Consider the following 27,183-nt stretch of genomic DNA (forward strand, 5'->3'; position numbering starts at 1 on the left):
ATACAGGACCGTAGAACACCAGGACGGATACAAGGCCCCATTTTCTTGATCAGATTCTCTGACACGTGTACTTGTACACTCCCCCACAGGGATTTAAAAGCATCCTGACTGATACAGAGGCTGAGAATTCAATTATTTTACAATTGCGGTGAGATTTCCTATGTATAATCCACTTATGATTGATTCCACAAAATCCTGAGTTGTCCTGGAATGATTCGTTTGTATCCTGAGCCTCGTCCAAAATAGCTTTGAGATTATGTAACAGGATTACGTGACACTTTCATAGAGGTGTCAATCGAGTCTGTTCTCAAAAAGAGAGAGTCATAACCAAAACAAATTATTTTTTTCTCTCAGTTTCTTCATTATCTGTTTTTCCAGGTCCCCTCTCGCTGCCATGGCAACTGCTCCGGTGGCCAACGTGAGTTCTGAGGTGAAGTTCTATCTGACGGTGTACGGTTCTATCGCCGGGGCCAACACGGTGTTCACAGCAGCCCGAGCCTTCCTATTCGCCTACGGGGCCATCTGTGCTGCCACTGTCATCCACAACAGACTGCTGGACAGAGTCCTCAAGGTTGTGTGTGTGCTTCTGTCTGCGTGTGTGTGTGTGTGTGCATCTGTGTGTGCGTCTGTGTGTCTGTGTGTGTGTGTGTGTGTGTGTGTGTGTGTGTGTGTGCGTCTGGTGTGTGTGTGTGCGTCTGTGTGTGTGTGTGTGTGTGTGCGCGTCTTTGTGTGTGTGTGTGTGTGTGTGTGTGTGTGTGTGGGGGTTCTTAAGTGGCCGTATGGTCTTGTCTGAAGTGTTTGTTATAACATGGTGTAGGCTAACAGATTTTGGATCCTGTGCATTTTTGTTTAGTCATGGTTTTGAATATTGAATTGGCAGAACACAAAAACAATAGCAGCGGATTTTCCACTCGTTTTCTTCCTTTTCTCTTTATCCTCCCTCTCTCATTCTCTCCCCTCTCTCTCACGCTTTCTCTCTCATTCTCTCTCCCTCTCTCATTCTCTCCCCTCTCTCTCTTTCTCTCTCCCTCTCTCTCACTTTCATTCTTTCTCTCTCTCTTTCTCTCTCCCTCTCTCTCTTTCACTCTCATTCTCTCTCTCACTCTTTCTCTCCCTCCCTTTTTCTCACTCTTTCTCTCCCTCCCTCCAGGCCACCGTATCGTTCTTCGACACCACGCCCATGGGCCGCGTCCTCAACCGCTTCTCCTCCGACCTGTACGCCGTGGACGACACCCTCCCCTTCGTGTTGAACATCTTGCTGGCCAACATCTTCGGCCTGCTGGGCATGCTGGTGGTGATGGCCTACGGCCTCCCCTGGGTCCTAGTGCCCGTGCTGCCCCTGGCCCTGCTCTACCACCGCACCCAGAGGTTCTACAGACACACGTCCAGAGATCTGAAGAGGCTGTGCAGCGTGACCCTCTCTCCCGTCTACTCTCACTTCTCTGAGACGCTGGCCGGCCTGGGCACCATACGGGCCAGTCAGAGCGCCACCAGGTGGGAAGCGGAGAGATAGAACGAGAAGTATTGATGTTCTGAATCTTAGTCAGAATGAGTATGGACGTTCTGAATCTTAGTTAGAATGAGTATGGATGTTCTGAATCTTAGTTAGAATGAGTATGGATGTTCTGAATCTTAGTTAGAATGAGTATGGACGTTCTGAATCTTAGTCAGAATGAGTATGGATGTTCTGAATCTTAGTTAGAATGATGCGTGTATGTATGTATGTATGTATGTGCGTGTGCGTGTGTGTGTGACTCCAGGTTCGAGGAGGAGAACGAGAGGCGTCTGGAACAGAACCAACGCTGCCTGTTCCTTAGCAACGCCGCCAGGCAGTGGCTGGACATACGCCTGCAGATGATTGGTGTCGCCGTGGTGACGGGCATCGCCGTGATCGCCGTGGTTCAACACCAGTACAAGTCCATCGACCCAGGTGGGCCTGGTCATGTGACCACACACACACCACAGGTCCATATCACAGACAGAGTGGAGAGAATGGTGTGCTGTTTTATGTTGTGCTGTTTAGTTTTTAGCCTCAGAGATTCTAGCTTCAGTTGAGTTTTCCATTTTTATTTTATTTCAAACTTGAGTAATTTGTATTTTTCAGAAGCAGTTATGTTGGAAGTAATTATGCTGCTTCATTTTGTAGCCAATCAGAGTGTTGTTGCTAGGTAAACACCACATAGAACACTTGGCGCTCTGGGTGGTGAGTGTTCCAGAACTCTTTGGCAGTTGGTGATTTAAAGTTAACTACAATAACATTGCTCATTAACTGTCACTATGCATTTCTAATGTCAGTGTTGTCCTCCCTGCTAGGCCTGGTGGGTCTGTCCCTGTCCTACGCCCTCTCCATCACCGGCCTGCTGTCAGGCCTCATCTTCAGCTTCACACAGACGGAGATGCAGCTGGTCAGCGTGGAGCGCACAGAAGAGTACTGCACCACGCTGCCCACAGAGCCACAATCTGGCAACCCACAGGTTAGTACTGCCCACAGAGCCACAATCTGGCAACCCACAGGTTAGTACTGCCCACAGAGCCTCAATCTGGCAACCCACAGTTTAGTACTGCCCACAGAGCCTCAATCTGGCAACCCACATGTTAGTACTGCCCACAGAGCCTCAATCTGGCAACCCACATGTTAGTACTGCCCACAGAGTAGAGGGCTGCATTGGGATTGGGTCCCGCCGGGTCCCGCGGGACCCAACGCAAATCTCGCGGGAGCGGGCGGTTTGAACTTTGCTGCGGGCGGGAACGGGCGGCTAAAAACACCACTGCGGGATCGGGATGTAGGCAAGGCTAGCGGAAAGCAGCTGCGATGATGACAATGAAGGATTTGCATCTAACTTTCGGTCAGGTAGCCTATGAACTTTGTAAATTATCCATCAAGCTCCACAATTATCATGTTAACATTAAATCAGATAGATTTGTATAGGACAACTAAGATATCATCAGGCAAACACTATAGCCTAGCTTCGGAAGCGCTGCTCACATTTCACGTCGGGCTTTGACGAAATAGAAGCGCTTTCCCTAACCGCGTCAAAATACATGCAGGCCAGGGAAACGAAACAAACAACCCCATGAATCTCTTTATTAATAGCCTATAAAATTACGTGTTTTCTCCTGCGGTCGCGGGCGGTAATGGTCAGAAATTCAGCGGGAGCGGGATGAAGAAAACAGTCCCGCGCAGGGCTCTACCACAGAGCCCCAACATGGCAACCCACAGTTTAGTTCAGTTCACTTTCAGTTAAAGTTTCAGTTAAACAATCATGGAGGACATCAGTGATATAAAGCAAATAAAGCAGGTTCATTGCACAGGGAATGAACACGTGTTTCCTCTGAATGTAGAGCCTGAGGGGAGTGATTCAGATCCAGAGTGAAGGCCGTGAAGTTCGGGGGAAGCTGTTTTTTTTAAGGGTGTCTGGGTGTCCTCCCCCACAAAAAGAAATACATTTCAAAACGCATTTCATGCAATTCTACTCACTGTGACATGACAACAATAAATGTAGGGCCAGGTTGCGATTATAATCCATGACATAAAACATGAAACAGGGCAAAATGAGGTCGGCAGGCGCGTCTTCTGGGTATTGCACCACGGCCCAAGACCAACCCCCCCGAAAACAGAAAGGTTCCAGTTCCGAAAACCAAAGATATTTGCAGACACTCTCGTTTCCCCTCCGCAGGGGACATGTAGCCTGGTCTGAATTTAGAAAGAGACTCAACTGTAGTTTCAGACCCTCAGCCAGACTGTTGGCTCTCTCTGCAGACCATGAGGTCCCAGGCTCGGACAGTCTGGCTTAGATTATCTCTTAGTCAGATGATACTGTTGCAGAGGTACAATAACTATTACTAAAATTTGTAATGAAATCACCAAGTCAAATTTTTTTTTTTTTATCATGCTTTTATTAAAGCAATACTGTAATGTGTGTGTGTGTGTGTGTGTGTGGGGGGGGGGGGGGTTTACAGTGTGTGCAGATGTTGGGGGTGTGATGTGTTTGGGAAGGGTTGTGGTGTGTATGTGTGTGTGTACAGTACGTCCAGATGTTTGTGAGTGTGTGTGTGTGTGTGTCTCAGTGTCAGTTAGACCCTTTTTTTCAGAGTGTAATGTTTGAAGAATTTTGACTTCTTCTTCTCTTCTTTTTGCTCTGAGTCTTTCTTCATGACCTCCACCTGCCACTTGAGGTCGTCCACCTCCTCCTTCCACTGGAACTGCAGCTGCTGCAGCTTGTTATCAGCGAGCCACTGCCGATGGTGCAGGACGAGCAGGTCCCTCTTCAGGGAGTCGACCTCCGCCCTGCTCCTCCCCTCAGCATCAGCGCTCAGCTGCTCCGCCTGCAGCAGGCGAGCCCTAGCCTGGGCCTGGCCTGCTTGGGCCTGCAGGCGGGAGGCTGTGAGGGAGGCTCTGTCCTTCTCCCACTGGCGAGCCTGTTCCTGGAACCCAGCCTGGGCCACCTCCTGCCTGGCCTGCCCCCTGGCTGTGAGAACATGCTGGAAGAGACGGTCCATGAGACCGTTTCTCTTAGCCGTCTCTGTCCTCTTCTCTCTGGTCACCTCGAGCAGCTTCGCCATGGCCAGGGTGAGGTCGCTCCCTGCCTGGGCCTGGCCTGCTAGGGCCAGCAGGTGGGAGTTTGTGAGGGAGGCTCTTTCCTTCTCCCACTGGTCTCTGGCCTCCTGGAACACCTCTTTGGCCTCTTTCCTGCTGTTCTCTGCCTCCTGGAGGGTAGCTCTGGCGAGGGCCAGAGCCTCCTCGGCTGCCGCCTTGTCCACCAGGGCGGCGCTGATCCTTTCCTCTGCCCCCCTGTTGAGACTCACTGTCTCCAGGAGGGTCACCCTGACCTCCGTCAGCCTCCCCTCCGTCTTCCTCTGGGCGGCGAGGGCCTGACGCCTCTCCATCTCAAGCTCGTAGTTGTCATGGTGGAGGCTCCTCCTCTCCTGCTCCATCTTATTGAGCTTTTTGTGGAGGCCTCCCTCCCTCCGTCGTCCCTCCTTCACCTCCTCCCTCTCTTTCTCCAGCTCTGTTGTCAGGCGGGCGCTCCTGGCCTTCTCTGTCTCCAGCTCGGCGTCCTTGGCCTGCAGCAGGGCCCTCCACGTCTCCTTCTCAGCTGCCCACAGCTGCTCTAGGCGCTCATTCAACCGAGCCATACGGGACTTCTTGGCTGGCTCTTCCTCTTCCTCTCCCTCTCCCTGCAGGGCTGTCTTTACATCCAGGGGGGCAGCTTTGACCTCCTGGGGGGCTGCCTGCTCATCCTGAAGGGCTGCCTTCTCTCCATGGGGGGCAGCTTTCACAGCCAGGGGGGCTGCCTTCTTATCCATGGGGGCTGCCTTGACTTTAGCCTCCATAGGTGCAGCCTGGACACCCAGGGGGGCTGCCCTCTTGGCCTGGGTGGCTGGCCTTTCTGCCCTGCTGCTGCTGGGCCTCTGGGCCTGGTTCTTGGCCTGGGTGGCTGGCCTTTCTGCCCTGCTGCTGCTGGGCCTCTGGGCCTGGTTCTTGTCCTGGGGGACTGGCCTTTCTGCCCTGCTGCTGCTGGGCCTCTGGGCCTGGTTCTTGTCCTGGGGGACTGGCCTTTCTGCCCTGCTGCTGGTGGGCCTCTGGGCCTGGTTCTTGTCCTGGGGGACTGGCCTTTCTGCCCTGCTGCTGGTGGGCCTCTGGGCCTGGGCCTTGTCCTGGGTGGCTGCCATGGCCACAGAGGCCTTCTCCTGCTTCCTCCGATTCTTTCGATCCATGGCTACAATATGAAAAACCAGGAAGAGAACGTTAAATTACTTGCTGTCCCCCGATGAGTTCACGGATGACTGAATGAATGCTTCAAAAGTGACTGATGCGACATCGTGATTGAAGCATCAGTTGTCATGACAACAGGTGCAATGTGCCAAAAAGCAGTATCCTATTAATACAGGCGGGCCTTCAAGGCCGTAAACTTTTACAGGTCAAGCCCGTAGAATGTTACTAGTCACGTCAAACTAATAATGCGCAAATCTCTAATTCAATTGCTACGTAATTTACGCACAAGACCCACGCTGATGTCGGCCCCGCACCGCTCTCTACTCTGTACACACACACACACACACGCGGTGCTACATTTCCAAAGGTAACTAGCTAAGTTCGGCCTCAACGTATGCTAAGGTCGACAAGCGTTTACCTTGTGATAGTACTTTTTTAGATCGTTTCCTGCGATCGTCTTCCAGTCACGAATCAGTGGAAGTAGTCCGGTGGTCGCTCCGAAATCAAACTGTCCGGATTGAAGCAGCGCGGCCCTTAAATAGCCGCGCAGGGGCCGTTTAGATGACGTCAAATGTCACCTCGGCGGTTGTGGTGATGACGTCATCCGCCTGACCCTGGAGCACTAGAAATGTCTCAGTTGAGTTTTGGCGCTGCTCTGAACACCCGGTTTTAACCGCTCAGGACAGAGTATCCTACAGTTTCATATTTCCTAGATAACTTTATGTCTCTTATTATTTCAGTACACTAGATCAGCCCACTGCCATTTCATTGCATAATACATTCAGTCCTGAAACATTTATGATTTATGAAGTTGATTTAAAGTACGTATACCACCAAATATTTCCTTTAATATTATCCCTACTCTAGAGGCGGGCCGTCAGGGCCACAAGGCCTTCTCTGCTGGTCTTGAGATTGTCAGAATCAGAAAGTTATATTTTTTATAATTTAATATATATTTTCATTAATGCTATATTGATGCGATGTTGTTGATTGTCATATTCTTGAACCAGTCCGATTTGGAGTTTGCCATGTTGGGGGTATTATTTGACACTCCGGGGCCTTCTAGCTGGCCTGGCCGCCGAGGAGCCTGCGTCAACTGTGGCCCGTTTGACGGTGACAGTCCCGGTATCTACTGCCTCTGTCGAGCGGACGTTTTCAGCCCTAAAGCATTAAAACGTATTCAAGAAATAAGACTGAGCAGCTCGACAGGCAGCACTGGTCTCCATGGCAATCGAGAAGGACCTTTTATTGGAACTGAAACGCACCGATGTTCTGTACAACCGTGTCATTGAACTCTTTATGAAGAAAGAAAGGAGGACGGACTTTGTCTTCAAATGATGAGCAGCTTTGGTAAGTTTGATGGAGCGGAGGAGATCGATAGACAGACACACTTCATCCTGGCGCCGCGTATTTATTATTATTATTATTATTATTATTATTATTGCTTGCTTTCGATCATTGCTGCTGGTGTGAATGATGTTCAGATTCAGTGGCCTGGCGGTGCCTGTGAGTGTGCGTGGTGGCATATGCGTTTAGGCCCAGCAGCTTGGCTGGAGTCTGTGGAGAAGCCTGTTGAATCCTGATTGTGTTATTTGTGTTTTACGGGTGTTTGCTTGCTTGGTGGTGGTATGAGTGAATGTGATGCAGCATCCTGTCATACTGCATAATGGTGGTCCATCCTCGATGGTTTCAGTCACCATGTATTCATGTCTCTGCAATTAGTGTATTGTAACTCTCATAGGTGTTGAGCCTCGTGTTAAATCACTTTATTCCATAAAGGTTACTGTCACTGTGAATACGGGGTGGTTGAATGACAATAGCCTATAGCCCTGGTGCCATGGTGAGGTTGTTCAAAGGCGGCTTAATATCGGGAGGATGGCACCGAAGGCCGAGGTGTAAAATACACGGCCCGCCACTGCACTCTATGGTTAAAGCTTGGGAAAGGCACAACTTCACATTTGCCAGAAATATTTATGTTACTGTAGCTGATGGTTAAAAATGTATGTTAAAAACATTAGCTTGCTGGAGTCCCACAAAATAATAGGTTGGTGCAGAATGATTAGATATCCAGTATGTTTAAGAGGTTCTTGAGTTGTTTACCATACCAGTGCCATCATTTATGACTGGTCGTTATGACGACAGTTCACTGTGAAATGCCATGAATGATATGGAGAACTGCAATAAATAATTAGCAGCCCCAACCTGGCAACCCACAGGTGAGAGCAGGACCCCAACCTGGCAACACACAGTTAGAGGGATCCTGTTGAACCAAATGCAGTGTGTATTAGGTCCCTTTCAGTAGTCACACACTCAGGGTGTCAGGGGCTTGTTATTTAAGAGGGTTCAGTGAAAAATAAATCTAAATATATAATTATTATTATTATTATTTATTTAGGATGGTATTCCAGGATTTGATAAACCATTGACCCATCCTCTGCCCCCCTGCCATCCCTCCTCTCCCCCCCAGGTGCCCCCCTCCTGGCCGGAGCAGGGTGGTGTGGAGTTCCGGGGGGCGGTGCTGTGCTACAGACAGGGGCTCCCCAACGCCCTGGACGGGGTGAGGCTGGTGGTCCGACCCGGGGAGAAGGTGGGGGTGGTGGGCCGGACGGGCTCGGGGAAGACCACCCTGTTCCTGGCCCTGTTCCGCATGGTGGAGCTCAACCAGGGACAAGTTCTACTGGACGGCCTGGACATCAGCACCGTGGGGCTGGGTCAGCTCAGGTGAGGAAGAGGAGGGTGATGATGATGATGTGGATGAAACAGTGTTGTCACATTGCTATAAGAGGTCTCGGTACACAAACAAGTGAACATCCTTAAATAAATGTACATTTTACATTATCATCATTATATTCCTAATTGGGAGCCTTTGTATGTGGCTACATTCACTCAGCACACAAGACAGTATCTCCACATGGTCAAATGGTTCATTTTCAGAGGTCCTCTTTCCACATGCTGTTTATGTCGCCCCCTGCAGGTCCAGGCTGGCCATCATCCCCCAGGACCCGTTCCTGTTCAGCGGGACGGTCAGGGAGAACCTGGATCCCCGGGGACGTCACACAGACCCACGGCTGCTGGACGTCCTGCAGGAGTGTCACCTCAGCCACGTGGTCAACAGGATGGGTGAGAGATGGAGGGAGGGAGGGATGTAATAGAGAAGGAGAGAGAGAGAGAGAGAGAGCGAGCAAGTGAAGGGGAAGAGGAAGTGAGACGGGGTTGGTTCAAGAGGTCATTGAGAGAAGGCATAGTCTTGATTTTAATTGTATTTCTGTATTTATTTGACCTTTATTTAGGTAGGGAGTCACACTGAGACAGGGTCTATTTTACCATGAAGCCCTGCATATACACCATTTACAACCATACATCAAAACAAAATTACTATGGCGGTAACAACGCTTAGGTGGTGGGTTTGATTCCTGCTGGGACCATATATACTGAAATGTATGCGCCCACTGCAATGTAAGTCGCTTTGGATAAAAGCGTCAGCTAAATGGCATATATTAAATTACTAACAGTTAAAAAAACACAATCAAGAAAAAAATACATACATTTTTCATTTCCAGTCTCCCACTCCCACTCCCTCAAGTCTCTCTTGTCTGCGTGTTCCAGGTGGTCTGGGAGCCGAGGTGGGAGAGAGGGGCAGGTCTCTCTCTCTGGGACAGAGGCAGCTGCTGTGCCTGGCCAGGGCCCTCCTGACCGACGCCAATGTAAGACCCAGCGTGCACCGTCTGCCACCAACAGATAACACGGATAGATGTAGAGATGCACCGCTCTGATACTGAGCCTCGGTATCGGGCCGGTATTGGCCCAAAATGCTGGAGCTATCTTCCCGTGTCCTCTCTCTGTAGGTCCTGTGTATAGACGAGGCCACGGCCAGCGTCGACCAGAAGACTGACAAGCTGCTTCAGCAGACCATCAGGGAGAAGTTCCAACACAAGACTGTCCTCACCATCGCTCACAGGTCAGGCGGTTCACTGAAGACTCCGTAACGTCAAACGCAGGCTTCATAACAGGGGAGAGGCTGGTGGAGGTAGAAATCTGAGGACGGGCCCATTGTAAATCAAGGAACGGAATGAGGAATGGTGTCAAGCACGTGTTGTGTTTGATGGCATTCCTCATTCCATTCCATTCAATTCCATTCCGTGCATTACAATGAGCCCGGCCTCCGATTTCTACCTCCACCAGCCTCCCCTGCTTTATAACCTACCAACCATAACACAACACAACACAACACACAAACCTGCGTAACACTGACATGCTGCATGCCACACACTTTACCAGCAGTGACGTCCTGATTCTCTTCTTCTGTCACCAGGATCAACACCATCATGGACTCTGACAGGGTTCTGGTGATGCATGCTGGGAAGGTGGTGGAGTTCGACACACCCGCTGCTCTCTGCCAGAGAGAGGACTCCGCCTTCTACAAACTGGTTGGCGGGAGAGAGGAGTGAGAGGAGGAAGAATGGAATGGGAATTTCAATGGGAATGCTGATGGGAATGGCATAAGGAATGTTGGAGGGAAATGGCAATGGGAATTTGTCCCGTCAGCCTGATAGGAGCCCAGTGACGGTGTTCAGACTCTGTCGACCAATCAGCTAGCTAGTAGCTCCGTACGGAGTATGTAGAACCCAGGGGAGGCTGGTGGTGGTAGAAATCGGAGGATGGGCTCATTGTAATGCATGGCATGTTGGTACCATTCCTCATTCCATTCCATGCATTACAATGGGACCGTCTTCCGATTTCTACCTCCACCAGCCTCCCCTGCTGTAGGACCAGCCCCCAGCCACTGATGCAGGGTGGGATATGTTTCCTCCCTGTAATGGTCAAGTTTAGAATGGAAGGTTAGAACAGGAGGTTAGGCAATCTGACCCTAGGTCTGTGACTGACCGTTGACCTTTTACAGCAGAGAGCAGGGTCAAGGTGGCCGAAATACTCATAGGGTTTTTATTTTACTACCTGGAGGGAGTTGGGTACATTTTTTTAACCCAAGTATCATTTTTTATTTTGGAAAGACATGGTAACTGTATGCATATCTATGACAAACACTGATGTCACAGCAATTGCAATAGAATAATGGAATGGAAGGAATATATTTTAGGTACAGTAATTATTATTATTATTATTTTTTTGTGAAAGTGTTTTGGTGTGTGTGTGTGCATGCGTTCATGTGTGTGTGCGTGGCTGAGGCAGGATTGTTTTGTGAAAGGGATGTTTAATACTGCTTTAATGGTGTATAATTTTGAGTGAAAAGTTCTGAGCAATCATTTACTTTGAATGATCTTTCAACTGTCAATCATTGTAAGTGTCTGAAGCTCTGTCTTGTACAGGGGTCCTCGTGTGGGTTAACCAGACCTTTGTATAAAGTGCACTACAGTTGACGTCCCTCACACGAAATGCACGTTTACACACTTACAAACTGTTAGCTTAGCTTAAGTTTTTCACACACATTCTGAGTAGAAAGGCCGTCTAGGGTCTCTGTTTCTCTGTGTCCCTGTAATGTGTTTTTATGTGTATCGTCCATCCGAAGAGTGAGTTATGAAATCATTCTGGATGTGCGTTTCAATGTTGTTACATCTGAGGTTTTCAATGAAGGTGTGTGTGACCACTGCACTCAGAACAGGTGTGTCGACCAAAAGGTAACAGGATAATGAAGCTGCTCTGCACCAAAAAAACCAAGAGATTTAAGGTTTCTTTTTAGTGTATCCCTGAATGAAAGAAATACTACTGAAAATACACTTTTAATCTCTTTTTTGAGTGTGGACCAGCTCTGTTATATCTGAGGATTTCAAGCCATCCTGTGTAAACTGCAACTACTGTGTATTTGTCATTTGAGAATCTCCTGTCGCACCTTGTTGTAAATACTGTGAGAGAGAACGTCTCAGGGTGAAGTGTTGTCTTGACATGCTGCATATATTTGTGATCAGTCCTCTAATGTACCAGGGGAGGCTGGTGGAGGTAGAAATCGGAGGACGGGCTCATTGTATTTCATGCATTACCATGAGCCTGTCCTCCTCCAGATTTCTACCTCCACCAGCCTCCCCTGTAATGTACATATGTGTAAAATGTTGAATATAAAATGACACTACTGGTTTTACACATTTCAGCTCCTTCATTATTTTGTCGTCAGCCAAAAATCGTTCTGATCAGTTAAGCACAATAATCAAATGTTCCTTGATAGGTGGAGTCGCCCAACCCTCTGAAGTATGGTTGCATGATTAGCCTGTACATAGCACAGATTTATCCCACACAATAACATTCTATGTACCTATCTACACACACACACACACACACACACACACACACCCACCCACCCACACACACACACACCCACACCCACCCCTACCCAGCAGGTGCTTTATGGTGAGCGTGAGTCATATGAATGAATGTGTGCCCCTCCCTGAGGACATGACAAAGCTTTGGCACAGGTTTGCATTTTTGTGCCGGTGTTCCTCTCCCTCTTCTTGTTGTTTCTGCCTGTTGTGGCGTGTTGGTAAGGGGAGCGCTCTGTTTGTGTGTGTTTATTTTCCGGCTGTTTTTAGCCTGCTTCTCCTCCTCTCTTCAGAGGCCAAGTTTCGGTTGTCCTTTAGGTTCCTTGGAAGAGAGTGACTGGTGTACCTGAGTGTGTGTGTGTGTGTGTGTGTGTGTGCATGCATGCACTCGTGTGCATGTGCGTATGTGTGTGTGCATGCATGCACGCGTGTGTGTGTGTGTGTTCATTTGTATGTGTGTGTGTGTTCATTTGTGTGTGCGTGTGTGTGCGCATGCACGTGTGTGTGTGTGTGTGTGTGTGTATGTGTGTGTGTGTTCATTTGTATGTGTGTGTGTTCATTTGTATGTGTGTGTGTGTGCGCATGCACGTGTGTGTGTGTGTGTGTGTGTGTGTGCGTGCATGGCTGAGGCGGGATGCTGGAGGTGTAACCAGTTTGTCAGCTTTAGGGGCTGACTACGCTATGCCTTCTCTGACGACAGCTCCAGGCAGGCAGTCCCCAGTCCCCAGAGCAGCCCTACAGAGCAAACAGCATGGACTGATAAGGAGGTGTTGAAACTCTCTCACCTTGGCAGTCGGAACCCTCGATGGTGGAACAACAAGAACCTCCACAGCAGTCAAAACAGCCCAATGGAACCTACGGTAAGAATCAGATACAGTTTGAGCTGGTTGTCTGTCAGCATTTAACATTGTTACTGAAGTAGTAGTAGTAGTAGTAGTAGTAGTAGTAGTAGTAGTAGTAGTAGTAGTAGTAGTAGAAGTACTGCACTTCACCATAGAGAGGCTGGTACCGCTGAGGGACTGTGTACTGGAGGTGTATAATGATGTCATCGCTGTAGTAGTCTCTGTGTGGCGTGAGATTCCCATGGACGCTCTGTGCCTGAGGAATGCTGGTTTCCACCTTATTATATAAGGCAGTGATTTCTACAGTCAGTGGTTTTCTAATATATGTTTATACCTGAAAAAAGTTCGTTTTGCATTGTAGATGTACATGCTAGGAGAAACCATTCATTGTGAAGAGAAACCCCCTCTCAAATTGTTCAAAAATAGTTCTGTCAAGGCCTGCTTAGGTGAGGTTTATTACTCACAGCAGTGTGAGCTTCGGCTGATCAGTACAGAACATGCAGTAGCATACAGTACAACCTCTAGCATGCAGTAGCATACAGTACAACCTCAGAAGTTGGGGCACATCCCAGTCAGTCACTGTTTAAGCATCTTTAACCAACATACGGTAATTGTCAGTTTGTGTGTTGACACAAGTCATTTCCCCTGAAGTATGGTTAGTAACTTTGTTTGTCAGCTGACTTCTAAGCACATAGCAGTTACCGTACCTCGGCAGTTACCGTACCTCGATGCACCTGTAATTGTACTGTTTATTTATCGTTGTGGTGCCCTGTTTGGTATAGTTTGGTATAATTGCGTTGAATGAATATCTGCTCCTAAGGAACCTCATTCCCTAAGCAGCAAAAGTATGTGTTGTCTGAAATGATTAGGGAAAATGTATTGAATCTCTCAAGGAAGAATAGTTAAGTTAAGTCTAACGAATTAATTCATATCAAAACAATTTTTTTTAAATATTTTTTGATATATTCGATAATGATAATGCCATTGGTGTTTCAGGAGGAGGTAATGTCGTAACAGTAATTCACTCAAGTTGTTGAGTCTCTATAACCGGCAGCTCTATAATCGCCAGCTCAGTTTCACACAGTGCATCAGGGCACAAACATAATTACCTGATTATAATTCCTAGACTTGAAAGAGCACACTGCAAACGGTCACACCCTCATGAACCTTAATAGGTGTGCCAATGCCCTGATGAACATAAAAGGAATTGGTGGTGGGTGTGGTAATACTGGGTGGTATATTCGTGAAAAGAAACGCCCGACAATACAAAACACTTGCCTGTGGTGGTGTTCTGGCCAAACTAGTTTCCTGGTCTATCCTGCGTCCCAGGGTCATACCTTGAATACTTCAGGTTGGGTGTCAAGCATCGCTTAATTTGCATATGTAAACAAGCCCTTTAGTCTCAATACATCAGCTTCTCTTTTTAAAGGTTTCACCTGTTATTTATTTATTTATTACTTATCCCTTATTTTACCAGGTACGTTGACTGAGAACATGTTCTCTGGGGAAGAGTTGCAGGGGAAAGGAGAGGGGATGAATCAATCAATCAAGCTTTATTTATATAGCGCCTTTCATACAAAATTGCAATACAAGGTGCTTAACAGTAAAATTGAAAATGAGCCAATTGAAAGCAGGGGATGATCAGGTGGCCATGATAGGACTGTTGTGATCTTTCTGGTCAAAGGGATGACATTTTCACTCTGCTGTATTGCTGGAGAAATAAACTTCCATTGCATTTGACAGTCCTTTAAAACTGTTCTGTCCACTTTACTGTGTAAGTGAAAGCTAGTCAGTGAAACACAACCTGCAGTAAGTACTGTAGGCTGTACTTCCTACCTATCTAAGCATTTACATGTATTTTCCGCACTTCAGGTTTGAACAGAAGAGCTTTCCATTGTATGTAGCAGTGACAGCATCAAAGGATCATGGTACGTGAAATCCTTCATCAGCTGTGAAAACAATAATGCTTCTAAAATGATAAAAGACCAGTACGCAAACGCCATTCTGTTTATAGCTGCGACGACTGTCAAATATTCAACACAACAATAGCCTGGTTATTTTTAAGGGTTGTTATTATTGAGACATGTACAATAGACAGTCAATAAGTTCCCTGTTGTGTTGTATTTGAATGTTGTGTTATTTGTGGTTCATGTACAAACTTTGAATGTCAAGTGGCTTTCCTGACTTTACATGTGCATACACAAACATACACGCACTTACACAAACACACACGCACACGCACACACACACACACACACCTGTGACCTGTTTTTCACATCTTGCATGTCTGCCTCTAGTCTGGACACCGTAGAAAGAGGAGCCTCTCTGAAGGGCTGATGCTGGAGGAATCAAAGGAGGGACGATTGGTCGTCTCTGGCATCGACAGTGACTCCTCAGCCAATCAGGGGCTGAAAAAAGGTATGACCCTATAGGATAGGTGCAGAGCATGAGAGGTCTGAGAGAGAAGAATGTAAAGAATCTTTAAGCTGCGGCTCTTTTGAAAGTTGTTTTGCTTGTGCAGTAGTACTGTATGATGTCTTACTTACTACTGTACGATGTCTTACTTACTACTGTATGATGTCTTACTTACTACTGTATGATGTCTTACATTTTACATTTTCCGTCACCTTACTGAGCCGTTTCACCCGTTGACGGTAGAGTTTTCCCCACGTGGAATGTCTTGTCATGCAGGAGATGAAATTGTGGGCGCCACAATCAACTTCGACCAGCTGTCGAAAGCGGAGGTGTTGAAACTACTGAAGCTGATGGAGCCGTTTGATGACAAGATCCAAGTTCTAAAGAAGAGCAACATGAAGGCCAGCAAGAGTCTGGATGATCTGGACAGGCTCATCAAGGCACCAGAGGAGGTTAGTGTAGTTGTACAATTGTTGTTGGTGTCAATGTAACATTGTTATAACACAGGACTAGAGCAGGGGAGGCTGGTGGAGGTAGAAATCGGAGGACGGGCTCATTGAAATGCATGGAATGGAATGAGGAATGGTATCAAACACGGTCATTCTATATGAAATAGTCCCTATTACAGTTGAGCAATAACTAAAACCGTTAAACTCAGTTATCTTGTTATTGGATAGCATTTACACAGAAATTACTAACTTACAACATGTAAAAACTAAGTTGTCACTACAGTAATAAGTGTAAAAGTGTAATAGTGTTATTACAAAGACCTCTTCACCCCCACTACCCCCCTGTACAAGTTTCTCTCCTGTTAAAAAAATAAAATAAATAAATAATAATAATAAAAAATTCCTTCTTTTAGCATTGTGACTGCCTATGGCCCCCTGGTCGGAGCATTGATTACTTTATCTTATGACGACTGATGGACAGATGATTCACTTACTTAAACAAATGTTATTTGTTGTAAGTCGCTGTGGATAAAGGCGTCTGTTAAATGCCATAAATGTAAATGTAAATATATAGGTCGGATCAACTGGATATGAAGTGTGAAAAAAAAAAATTACACCTTCATTTCAGATGCTGAAGGATTCCTACAACAGACTCTACAACACCAAGATAAAGAAGTTCATGAAGGACGATGACCCAGGACAACCTGCGGGAGCCGGGCCGGGGGGCTCCCTCAACGGAGACCTGAGATTCAAGGCCAAGCCCCAGTGGTCCAAGCCTAGCGTCAAGGCTAACGTCAAAGCCCCCAAAGTCAGCATGGATCTACCGAACGTGGACATTAAGACACCCAAAGTAGATGTTCCGTCTCCTAACGTGAAGTTTTCAGCTCCCAAGTTGAATGTGCCGGACGTAACGTTGCCCACTGCTAATGTTAGCGCACCAAATCTGTCTGTACCTCGTGGTCTGGATGGGTCGTTAGTGGGTGGATCTGACCCTGACCATTCGCTGCCTGGCCTCGGTTTGAAAGGGTCAGGAGACATTGAGGTACCGAAGTTGATGCCAGAGAGACCAGATTTGGGTATCAAAGGAGGTGTAAAACTGCCAAACATCAACGCACCGTCTGCTAATTTGAAAATGCCAGACTTTGAGAAACCAAATTTCAGTCTTGGTGGCAATGGAGACGTCAATGTTCCAGACACTGATGTGTCCTTGCCCAAAGCTGACCTCAGAGTCCCTGGCCTGGATATCAATGTCCCGGATGTAGGCCTCAGTCCACCTAAGGGTGATATCACAGCCCCGACTTTAAACATCAATGTCCCAAAAGTTGATATTGAAGGAACGGCAGGAAAGAAATTCAAAATGCCCAGGTTTAAGATACCCGACTTGGGTCTATCTGGACCCAACATAAATGGGCCCAACGCTGAGGTTAAAACACCAGATCTAGCTCTACCAGATGTGAGTCTACCAAATTTGACGGCACCAGATGTGCGTCTACCAGATATGACAGCACCAGGGGTTGACCTCAGTGGGCCCAACCTAGACCTAAAAGCTCCAGATATCAATGTGAAAATGCCCTCAGGTAAAGTCAGGGGACGCTCCTCCAGGAAAATGATGAACCAAGACCTCAATGTGGACAGCCCTTCTGGTTATGTAGACCTGCCCAAAGTCCGTCTCTCGGGCAAAAAGCTAAAAGTGCCAGATTTAGACGTTGATGCAGGTGTGAAGATCCCAAACCTGGATTTCAAAACACCTACGATTGACACACCTGATCTGAGTCTTCCTAATGATTTGCCCTCAGTAGACCTCAAGGGTCCCAAAGTAGACTTAGGTATTCCAGACGCAGACATTGGGGTTCCGTCTGGGAAGTTCAAAATGCCAAGTATTACCATGCCTGACTTTGGAATCTCAGGACCTAAAGTTAAAACCCCTGAGTTAAACCCACCAGACCTGGACCTATCAGGGCCTAATGTTAATCTCCCAGATGTTAGTCTGCCTGATATTAAAGGCTCTAAACTAGATCTCAGTGCTCCAGACATCAACATGCCTTCAGGTAAATTTAACATGCCATCAATAAAGAAACCACAAATTGGCCTCAAAGCGCCTGATTATGATGTGGATGCCCCCTCTGGTAAATTTAAAATGCCCAAATTCGGGTTCTCAGGCACCACTAAAAGACCAGACCTGGACATTGATGCTGATGTAAAAACACCTAAGCTAAGTCTCAAAGCCCCCAAGATTAAAGGAGGGATAGATTCACCTGACTTTAATTTACCCAAAGTCGACCTAAAAGCCCCTAAGTTAGATGTCGACACTCCAGATATTGACATTAACGCCCCCTCTGGGAAATTCAAATTGCCAAATTTCAAGATGCCTAAATTTGGCTCCTCTGATGGAGACCTAGACGGGCCAGACATCAGCTTGTCAGCTCCAAACATCAAAACAGGACTGGCAGTCCCAGATGTAGACATAAATGTACCTTCTGTTGACCTCAAAGGTCCTGATATTGATGTAGGTAGCCCCTCTGGGAAATTCAAGATGCCAAGTTTCAAGATGCCAGACTTTGGCTTATCTGGGCCAAAAATTAAAGGGCCAGATGTCGATTTAAAGACTCCAGACTTGGAACTCTCAGCTCCAAAACTGAAAGGGGGAATCAACGCCCCAGATTTGAATATAGAAAGGCCGGACCTCAGCTTGTCTGCTCCCAAACTCAAAGGTCCCAAAGCTGATCTCAACATCCCTGATGCTGATATTGACAGTCCATCAGGGAAATTCAAATTGCCAAGCTTCAAGATGCCAGATTTTGGCCTCTCTGGACCCGAAGTTAAAGGTCCAGATTTTGAAACCCCAGACTTGAAGACTCCAGACTTGGACCTCTCAGCTCCAAAGTTTAAAGGGGGTATTAGTCCCCCAAATTTGAATATGCCTGACCTTGATCTCAAAGGCCCCAAACTAAATCTCAGTAAACCAGAAGTTGACATCAATATGCCCTCTGGTAAAGTCAATGTCCCTAGTCTCGATGTTAATGTTCCTTCAGCTAAGCTGAAAAAGCCAAAATTCAAACTATTTGGCACATTGAAATCACCAAAGCTAGACATGAATGCAGACATGAAATCACCAGACTGGAGTCTCAAAGCTCCTAAGATAAAAGGTGGACTAGATGCCCCAGACATTGATTTACCAAACATGGACCTGAAAGGCCCTAAATTAGATGTGAACGCCCCAGATGTGAACATTGGTTCAGCCAAAACTAAATTCAAAATGCCCAAACTCAAAATGCCTAATTTTGAATTCCCAAGTCTAAAAGGGCCCAATGTTGACATAGATGGAGACCTGGAAAGACCAGACCTGAGCTTGCCATCCCATAAACTTAACATGGGAATGACAACACCAGACCTTGACATTGACACACCCTCATTAGACCTAAAAGGGCCCAAGGCAGACTTGAATATGCCTGATGCTGATATCGGCAGTCCATCATCAAAATTCAAAATGCCACGTTTTAAAATGCCAGATTTGGGTTTCTCTGGAGCAAAAGTTGAAGGTCCTGATGTTGATGTAAAGGCCCCAGACTTGGACCTCTCAGCCCCTAAGTTTAAAGCTGGATTCAATCCCCCAGATTTCAATATGCCAGATGTTGATCTCAAAGGCACAAAACTAGAATTTGACAAACCTGATTTGGACATCTATGTGCCCTCTGGTGAACTCAAAATGCCAACTTTGAAGAAACCAAAGATCAATTCTCCAGATTTTGATGTCGATGCACCCTCTGGGAAGCTCAAAATGCCCAAATTTGGTCTCTCAGGCACCTTGCCCAAGGGACCGAATCTGGACATGAAATCACCAGACTGGAGTTTAAAGGCTCCAAAGATTAAAGGTGGGATCGATGCCCCTGACATTAATTTACCAAACATGGGCCTCAAAGACCCTAAATTAGACATAGACACTCCAGACATAAACATTGGTTCACCCAAAACCAAATTTAAAATGCCTAAACTGAAAATGCCTAAATTTGGCATGAAAGGACCAGATGTGGACTTTGGTGGGGATTTTAATAGTCCAGACATTGATATAAATGCACCATCAGCTAACCTCAAGGGTCCTAAAACTGGTCTCAAAATGCCAGACTTCGATCTCAGCGGCCCTTCAGGCAAATTCAGCTCCCCAGATTTGAAACTACCTAAAGGTGACCTCAAAGGCCCCAAACTGGACCTCAGTGCACCAGATTTTGACATCAATATGCCCTCTGGTAAAATCAAAGTACCCACTTTAAAGGCACCAAAGGTTGATATCAATTCTCCAGATTTTAAAGTTGATGCACCCTCTGGGAAGCTGCCCAAATTTGGTCTCGATGGCACCTTGCCCAAGGGACCGAATCTGGACATGAAATCACCAGACTGGAGTTTAAAGGCTCCAAAAATTAAAGGTGGGATCGATGCCCCTGACATTAATTTACCAAACCTGAGCCTCAAAGACCCGAAATTAGACATAGACACTCCAGACATAAACATTGGTTCACCCAAAACCAAATTTAAAATGCCTAAACTGAAAATGCCTAAATTTGGCATGAAAGGACCAGATGTGGACTTTGGTGGAGATTTTAATAGTCCAGACATTGATATAAATACACCATCAGCTAACCTCAAGGGTCCTAAAACTGGTCTCAAAATGCCAGACTTCGATCTCAGCGGCCCGTCAGGCAAATTCAGCTCCCCTGATTTGAAACTACCTAAAGGTGACCTCAAAGGCCCCAAACTAGACCTCAGTGCACCGGATTTTGACATCAATATGCCCTCTGGTAAAATCAAAGTACCCACTTTAAAGGCACCAAAGGTTGATATCAATTCTCCAGATTTTAAAGTTGATGCACCCTCTGGGAAGCTGAAAATGCCCAAATTTGGTCTCGATGGCACCTTGCCCAAGGGACCGAATCTGGACATGAAATCACCAGACTGGAGTTTAAAGGCTCCAAAGATTAAAGGTGGGATCGATGCCCCTGACATTAATTTACCAAACCTGAGCCTCAAAGACCCTAAATTAGACATAGACACTCCAGACGTAAACATTGGTTCACCCAAAACCACATTTAAAATGCCTAAACTGAAAATGCCTAAATTTGGCATGAAAGGACCAGATGTGGACATAGATGGAGATATAGAAAGGCCGGACCTCAGCTTGTCTGCTCCCAAACTAAAAAGTCCCAAAGCTGACCTCAACATCCCTGATGCTAATATTGACAGTCCATCAGGGAAATTCAAAATGCCAAGCTTTAAGATGCCAGATTTTGGCCTCTCTGGGCCCAATGTTAAAGGTCCAGATTTTGAAACCCCAGACTTGAAGACTCCAGACTTGGGTCTCTCAGCTCCAAAGTTTAAAGGGGGTATTAGTCCCCCAAATTTGAATATGCCTGATGTTAATCTTAAAGGCCCCAAACTAGACCTTGATAAACCAGATGTTGACATCAACATGCCTTCTGGTAGATTCAGAGTACCAACGTTAGACAAGCCAAAAGCTGGGATCAAAACCCCTGATTTGGACATAAAAACTCCATCTGGTCAAGTAAGAATGCCTAAAATGCCCAAATTTGGGTCACTAAAGGGGCCTGATGTGGATATCAGTGCGCCTGATATGGGCCTCAACGGACCAAGGATAAGTGGTGGGTTTGATTCTCCTGACATGGGGCTACCCAGCGTTGACCTCAACGGCCCTAAAGTTGATGTGGACACCCCAGATATGGACATAGGGTCACCATCATGGAAACTCAAAATGCCATCCTTTAAATTTCCTAAGTTTGGAAGTCCAGATCTAACGAGGACAGGGTCAGATATTGACTTTGGTCCAGCTTTGAGAACAACGGACATGCAAATCTCCCCAGCAAAAGCTAACGTGAACCTCAAAACACCAGACATAAAGGGAAATATTGCAGGTCCTCAAGTTCCCTCAGGTGTCAAACTGGGCTTACCCGAAGCTGACATCGAAAGCCCTGGACTACCTCTCGATGCTCCAGACCTTGACGTTCCAGACATTGACGTTCCCAAATACAAAGTACCATCCTATAGTAAACACATACCTGATATCACAGGACCAAATGTGAACATTCCGGGCTTAGACATAGATACAGACGGGAAGTTGCCACTCACAGACAGGAAATCTAGAAAAGTCAAAGGACGATCCAGTTATCCTGTTGTGGATGCTGACCTGCCCAAAGCTAGTCTCAATGTCAAAGGGCCTGATCTAAACCTGGATGATATCTCCGGAGAATTCCGTATTCCCAAAACGAGAAATTCCAATAAGGATCGAACGAAAATACCAGACCTCGACGTAGACTCTGGTCTCAAAGTCTCAGTCCCCAAGCTCCCGCCTCCAAAGAATTATGAGCAAGCGGTCGTGGCTTCGCAGCCAGATTTGAATCTCAGCATAACTGATCTAAAAGGGTACAGACATCACAGGCGATCCCCGTCTGGAGACAAAGATCCGCCAAGACCAAGCAGATCAAAAAAGAGAAGCACCAAGTCTGATTTTGGAATGTCATTGCCAAATTTAGTTGATTCAAACGTCAAATCTGCTGACGGTTCAGCGGCGTACGATGTCAGAGCATTACTCAAAGATAGCGAAGCTGGTGTGAGAAGCCGGAGCGAAGCGCCAGACAGGAGAAAGTCAAACCGTAAATCTCACACGATCGGAAGTCTAGACTTCATCTCAACAAATGTAGACCTTGAAGTTCCAGCTGATGACGATAAAGGGTCCACATATTGGTTCGCTAACCTTATATAGCATTCAGACAATTACCTTATTCAAATAGTGGAGAAAACATCTTTAAATATTATAAAATGTAATATTCTTATTATATTAAGAAATAGTATTATATATTGAAATATTGAAATGGACTTTCTGGTGGTTTAAACAACTTCTTGTAGATTTGTTCTATGCTGCTGTCAACTGTTTCTCTGTTGTGTTTGTGGATGTTTTTTATGGAAATTATGGAAGAAATACCTCAGATGGCCAACGCTCCATACATACAGGGAAGGCTCTCCAAACAAATGTAATTTAGGTTCACTCTCAAGCCAGACGTCTGCAAATCGGGGAAAAGGGCACTTAGAATAAAGCAACGTTATAGGAGGCTGATTCAAAACAAAAATCTGAATCTCAATTACTGAATTACAGATTTAGTTTCAGGTTTGTGAAAAGTTCTGATTATTATACATTTACTGCCTTCTGTTGGGACATGATGTTACAGTAGGACAACTTCTGTTACACAAGCATAGCACTTGCACTTATTTGTATGTTTTACGTAAATGAATTGTTATTTGTAATGAACATTTACTGTATATTAATGTGAAATGTTTCAAGCGTTCTCATATTAAATGTAATGTATGGAAATATAACTATTGAAAAACTATTTTAATAGAAACATCATACTGGTATGTTTGTTGGGTGTATTGTTTGAACTGTACTTTAATCTATATTTGATGTATGATGAATTACGTTTTATTGTAATAAAAGCAATTTCAATATATTCATCTTTGTGTAAGACTCAGTAGAGGTTCACAAATCATGCTACAGGCATATTAATCTACATTCGTCATTAATGTCCCCATATATTTGCACTTGAAATTAAGTTAGGAAAGCCTTCTTTTTATCCAATAGTACCAAAGTGAAGTTCAGCTCAGTATGAAACAGATCTGTCTCAGGCTGTCCTCATGTCTGAGGCCGAGCAGCAGCTTTTCTGGGCGGGTGTTGCTGTCACCTCCGCGCCGCTAGATGACGCTCTACTCACACACCTGGGTTCACGCAACTCTAACGTCATCAGTTTGCGACAATACATTCGCACATGACCTTTCAGGTTTGGAAGCTGAATGGAAATTGAATGTTTGTTCTATGATCATGATGTCTTAAAAGACCGGGGTTTGAAGTAATTGCACGTACGTGTCTGTCTAACACTGGTCTACCAAAAATGTTTCGCGTCACTGTAACAGTTTGCGGTAGAGGCATTTCAAAAAGGGTGAGTACATGTCGGCAAATGCTAGTTAACACTGTTCCCATGTTATGAGTGTGTATTGATTTTAGTTGGTGATGGAGAGCAAAATGGTTGAGATTCTGGTATTTAAGTGTTTATAATTGGCTGTTTCAGTTGTCTTCATCGTTTTATGGAGAGAGTTCGCTACCCCCCAATTTACGCATCCCCTCCAATCTCATCGACCCTTCAAGAACAAGTAAGACATCTGCATAATGCCTGTGTTAGTGTGTCTGTTGTCTGTTGCACATTCTGAAAGTAACGATCCTAATCGATGCCTTCAAGACGTCTCTTGTTTTGTCTTTTACAGCCAGGTAACAACAACATATAAGCTAATATCTTCTCTTTCTTTCCAGAGAGGGCCCCTCCGACATCAGACTCCAGTCTCCCAGTGTTGCGGAGGTGTGATGCCGCTGTCCCCATCCACCTGAGTCCCATTCAGACGTGGGTGGAGACCCTGCAGAGGCTAGAGTATGAACCGCTGGGTCTGGTGGACCTCCACCCTGACGTCTTCTCAGTCCCCCCCAGGGTGGACATCCTCCACAAGGTGGAAATGTGGCAGAGGAGTTACCAGAGAATTGTAAGTGGCAACTGCCCAATCAACTGTCTCAAAGCTGTAATATTGTTCCGTCATTGTTGCCCAGTAAATAATAGTAGGTATAGGATGATACTGTCTTGGCAAGGGCTCTCTTGAAAAATAGATTTGTATCTCATGGGACACACATGCGTTAGTAAAGGGTGAATACATATGTGCCCAAAGATCAGTGCTTATTTATATTCAGCTATCTTTAACTGGCTAATGTCTTTATAATCCACCCACCCTTAAATCTGCACCACTCTGCGTTCATGTAGAGACCAGACTAGCCTGCTGTAGAAGAGACTGAAAACGTTGTCCCTTGTGTCCCTCAGAGCCATGCCCATACGAAGGTGAGGTCGGAGGTCAGGGGCGGAGGCAAGAAGCCCTGGAACCAGAAGGGCAGTGGCAAAGCCAGACACGGCAGCATCAGGTCCCCCCTGTGGAGAGGAGGTGAGGGGCTGAGGCCACTATGACACCGTGGAGCAGGGGAGGCTGGTGGAGGTAGAAATTGGAGGATGGGCGCATTGTAATGTATGGAATGGTACCGTTCCTCATTCCATTCCATGCATTACAATGAGCCCCTCCTCCGATTTCTACCTCCACCAGCCTCCCCTGCTGTGGAGAGTATTTGATGTACTACACTTAAGTTATATGGGCCAGTGCAGCGAGCCTTGAACCAGGCCACAATACAGCAGTAAACAACCGAATAAAAACTGTTTCAAACAGATGGTGTTTATTACATGTTTATTACATGCTTATTACATATTTATTACGTGTTTATTACATTTTTATTAATATGATAACGGTAAATGAACAAGCATGCATTAAATCAGTTAAAAAACCACAGAAAAACAATCCAATCTTGCAGCCAAACCAAACCAAAGTCAATAATGAAGGTACTGTATATCGGACGAGCAGATAATTATTTAATATAGATTTGTTGTGTTGTTTTCACCAGGTGGTGTTTCTCATGGACCCAGAGGGCCGACCAGTTACTATTACATGCTGCCCATGAAAATACGTGTCCAGGGGTTAAAGGTCGCCCTCAGCTCCAAACTGGCCCAGGTAATGTTACCCTTTATGACAACATCCAAGCATCAGTTGGTCCATGCAGTCAAATAATCCATGTGATTCTTTTTAATAATAATAATTATTATTCAACCTTCATTTGAGCAGGGTGTCCCACTGAAACACAAGCATCAATTTATTCACTCCAAAGCTGTCACACAATTCATTTATGTTTGCTACACTGTGTTTGTAAATACATATTCACCAATGAATGAATAATAGGTGAATGAATAACAGTGTGTATTTGTTCACCTATTTCCCGCATTCAACTACAAACATTTTAACTTTTCATGTGAAGGATAGTTGTTTTTCTTTGAGTTAATAATGTTCCATTTTGGATTTTTCATCTATATGAGTATTTCTTTATAGGTAAATATTGTGTTGTCCATGTTTCTATGTATGGATTGTAGTTCTGTGGGTTAATGTTTAGTTGTAGTTCTGTGGGTTAATGTTTCCATGTATGGATTGCAGTTCTGTGGGTTAATGTTTCCATGTATGGATTGCAGTTCTGTGGGTTAATGTTTAGTTGTAGTTCTGTGGGTTAATGTTTCCATGTATGGATTGTAGTTCTGTGGGTTAATGTTCCATGTTGTTCTGTGTTCCAGGACTACCTCCACGTTGTGGACTCTCTGGCCTTGCCCACTCCAGACCCCAACTACCTGGTGGACCTCATCAGACAGAGATACCGGGGAGAGTCGGTCCTCATAGTAGATGTGTAAGTACCAGCAATTCACTAACGGTCACACATCTTAAAGGGAAAGTCAACTCCTCAATCAAAGTTCATCAGATGACAACATATCTAATGTTGAGGTTAATGTCCTATAACATTGGTTATGTGTAGATCTAGTTGTATGCTTAATATTGAAACGAATGGACGATATCTCCTGACAAACTCTTTTTATTGAGCTGTCCCTCTGAAGCTCATTGAACACACTGACCTCTTAGCCACAGTGAGCTGCATTACTGAGAGTCTTCTGTTTTTACAGGGGGGAGGAGCTTCCAGAGAACATCCTTCAGGCTACAGCCAATCTGAAGTCTGTGAACGTCATCCCGGCTATTGGTAAGCTGACACTTTACCTTTCATTGGCTGATCGTTCTTGTGCATCTTAAAAGCCTACAAGTGGCTTTTCTTACCTTTGACTCTGTCCAGTCCTTCTGTTACCTGGTTGTGCTATTAGACACGGTCATCGTCATGACGACGACAGTTGTTTAACAGCAGCAACAGTCCAGGGCGACCAAACAAGTTATATAGAGGTCATCTCTGAATAGTTTTGGGGGTTTTTTCTGGGGGGGTTTTTTTTAGTAATGAAAAGAGGACCACTGTAGCCTGTTGAGACAGCCTTGGTATTGTTGTGCATCCTGATACATAACCATCTCCTCAGTTCAATACGTTATTAACCCCGCAGGGTCTCTAGTAGGACTACTAGAGAAGAGGCAGTCAACTTTGCTGACTGCCGTCTTCTCTTCCCACAGGTCTGAATGTCCACAGCATGCTGAAACATGAGGTCCTCGTCCTTACCTTGGAAGCTGTGAAGTTTCTGGAGGACAAACTACTTTGGCATGACCAGCGATTCACACCTCTCTACCCCTTCAAACTGCCCTACACTGACTTTCCGTAGGAGCTCTCTCTGAGCAATGTAATGTAAATTAAATGATCCAAATGTTCGTCATCATGTCTTTTAATATGTTCAATAAAAAAAAAAGTGAATAAATAATTGTCAGTTCATAAAAAAATCAATGCAAACTTGTGATTTGGATACGGAGGCTCGGCTGGTTGTCCGGACTGTTTGTGCTAACCGCTAAAACTCCTAGAGCTGTTGTTGTCATGACAACGACAGTTG

The 27,183-nt window shown here is 45.8% G+C and overlaps 3 protein-coding genes across 4 annotated transcripts in view; all 3 read left to right on the top strand.

Annotated features, from left to right (window-relative positions):
* abcc10 (ATP-binding cassette, sub-family C (CFTR/MRP), member 10) overlaps positions 1–11,699 on the top strand; it is a 19,980-nt gene extending 8,281 nt beyond the window's left edge. For both annotated transcript variants that reach the window (XM_083690258.1, XM_083690259.1), the window contains exons 15-23: positions 379–571; positions 1,151–1,494; positions 1,761–1,930; positions 2,314–2,474; positions 8,184–8,437; positions 8,691–8,836; positions 9,323–9,420; positions 9,562–9,674; positions 10,029–11,699. In XM_083690258.1, the coding sequence (XP_083546384.1) occupies positions 379–571; positions 1,151–1,494; positions 1,761–1,930; positions 2,314–2,474; positions 8,184–8,437; positions 8,691–8,836; positions 9,323–9,420; positions 9,562–9,674; positions 10,029–10,164 (1,615 nt within the window). In that variant the 3' untranslated portion in view covers positions 10,165–11,699. The remainder of the gene's footprint in view (positions 1–378; positions 572–1,150; positions 1,495–1,760; positions 1,931–2,313; positions 2,475–8,183; positions 8,438–8,690; positions 8,837–9,322; positions 9,421–9,561; positions 9,675–10,028) is intronic.
* Positions 11,700–12,712: 1,013 nt separating this feature from the next.
* LOC310818975 (uncharacterized protein) lies at positions 12,713–23,189 on the top strand. The gene is made up of 5 exons (XM_083690105.1): positions 12,713–12,842; positions 14,697–14,752; positions 15,122–15,242; positions 15,516–15,691; positions 16,317–23,189. The coding sequence occupies exons 2-5, from the start codon at positions 14,750–14,752 to the stop codon at positions 22,455–22,457; spliced, it is 6,441 nt and encodes a 2,146-aa protein (XP_083546231.1). The 5' UTR covers positions 12,713–12,842; positions 14,697–14,749; the 3' UTR covers positions 22,458–23,189.
* Positions 23,190–23,503: 314 nt separating this feature from the next.
* mrpl4 (mitochondrial ribosomal protein L4) lies at positions 23,504–27,050 on the top strand. The gene is made up of 8 exons (XM_083690277.1): positions 23,504–23,685; positions 23,815–23,896; positions 24,054–24,277; positions 24,607–24,724; positions 25,233–25,339; positions 25,948–26,057; positions 26,329–26,402; positions 26,816–27,050. Exons 1-8 carry the CDS (start codon positions 23,638–23,640, stop codon positions 26,959–26,961), a joined length of 909 nt encoding a protein of 302 aa, XP_083546403.1. The 5' UTR covers positions 23,504–23,637; the 3' UTR covers positions 26,962–27,050.
* The last annotated feature ends 133 nt before the right edge of the window (positions 27,051–27,183 follow it).

The sequence above is a fragment of the Argentina silus genome (assembly GCF_951799395.1).
Source record: "Argentina silus genome assembly, chromosome: 18".
Taxonomy (NCBI): Eukaryota; Metazoa; Chordata; class Actinopteri; order Argentiniformes; family Argentinidae; genus Argentina; species Argentina silus.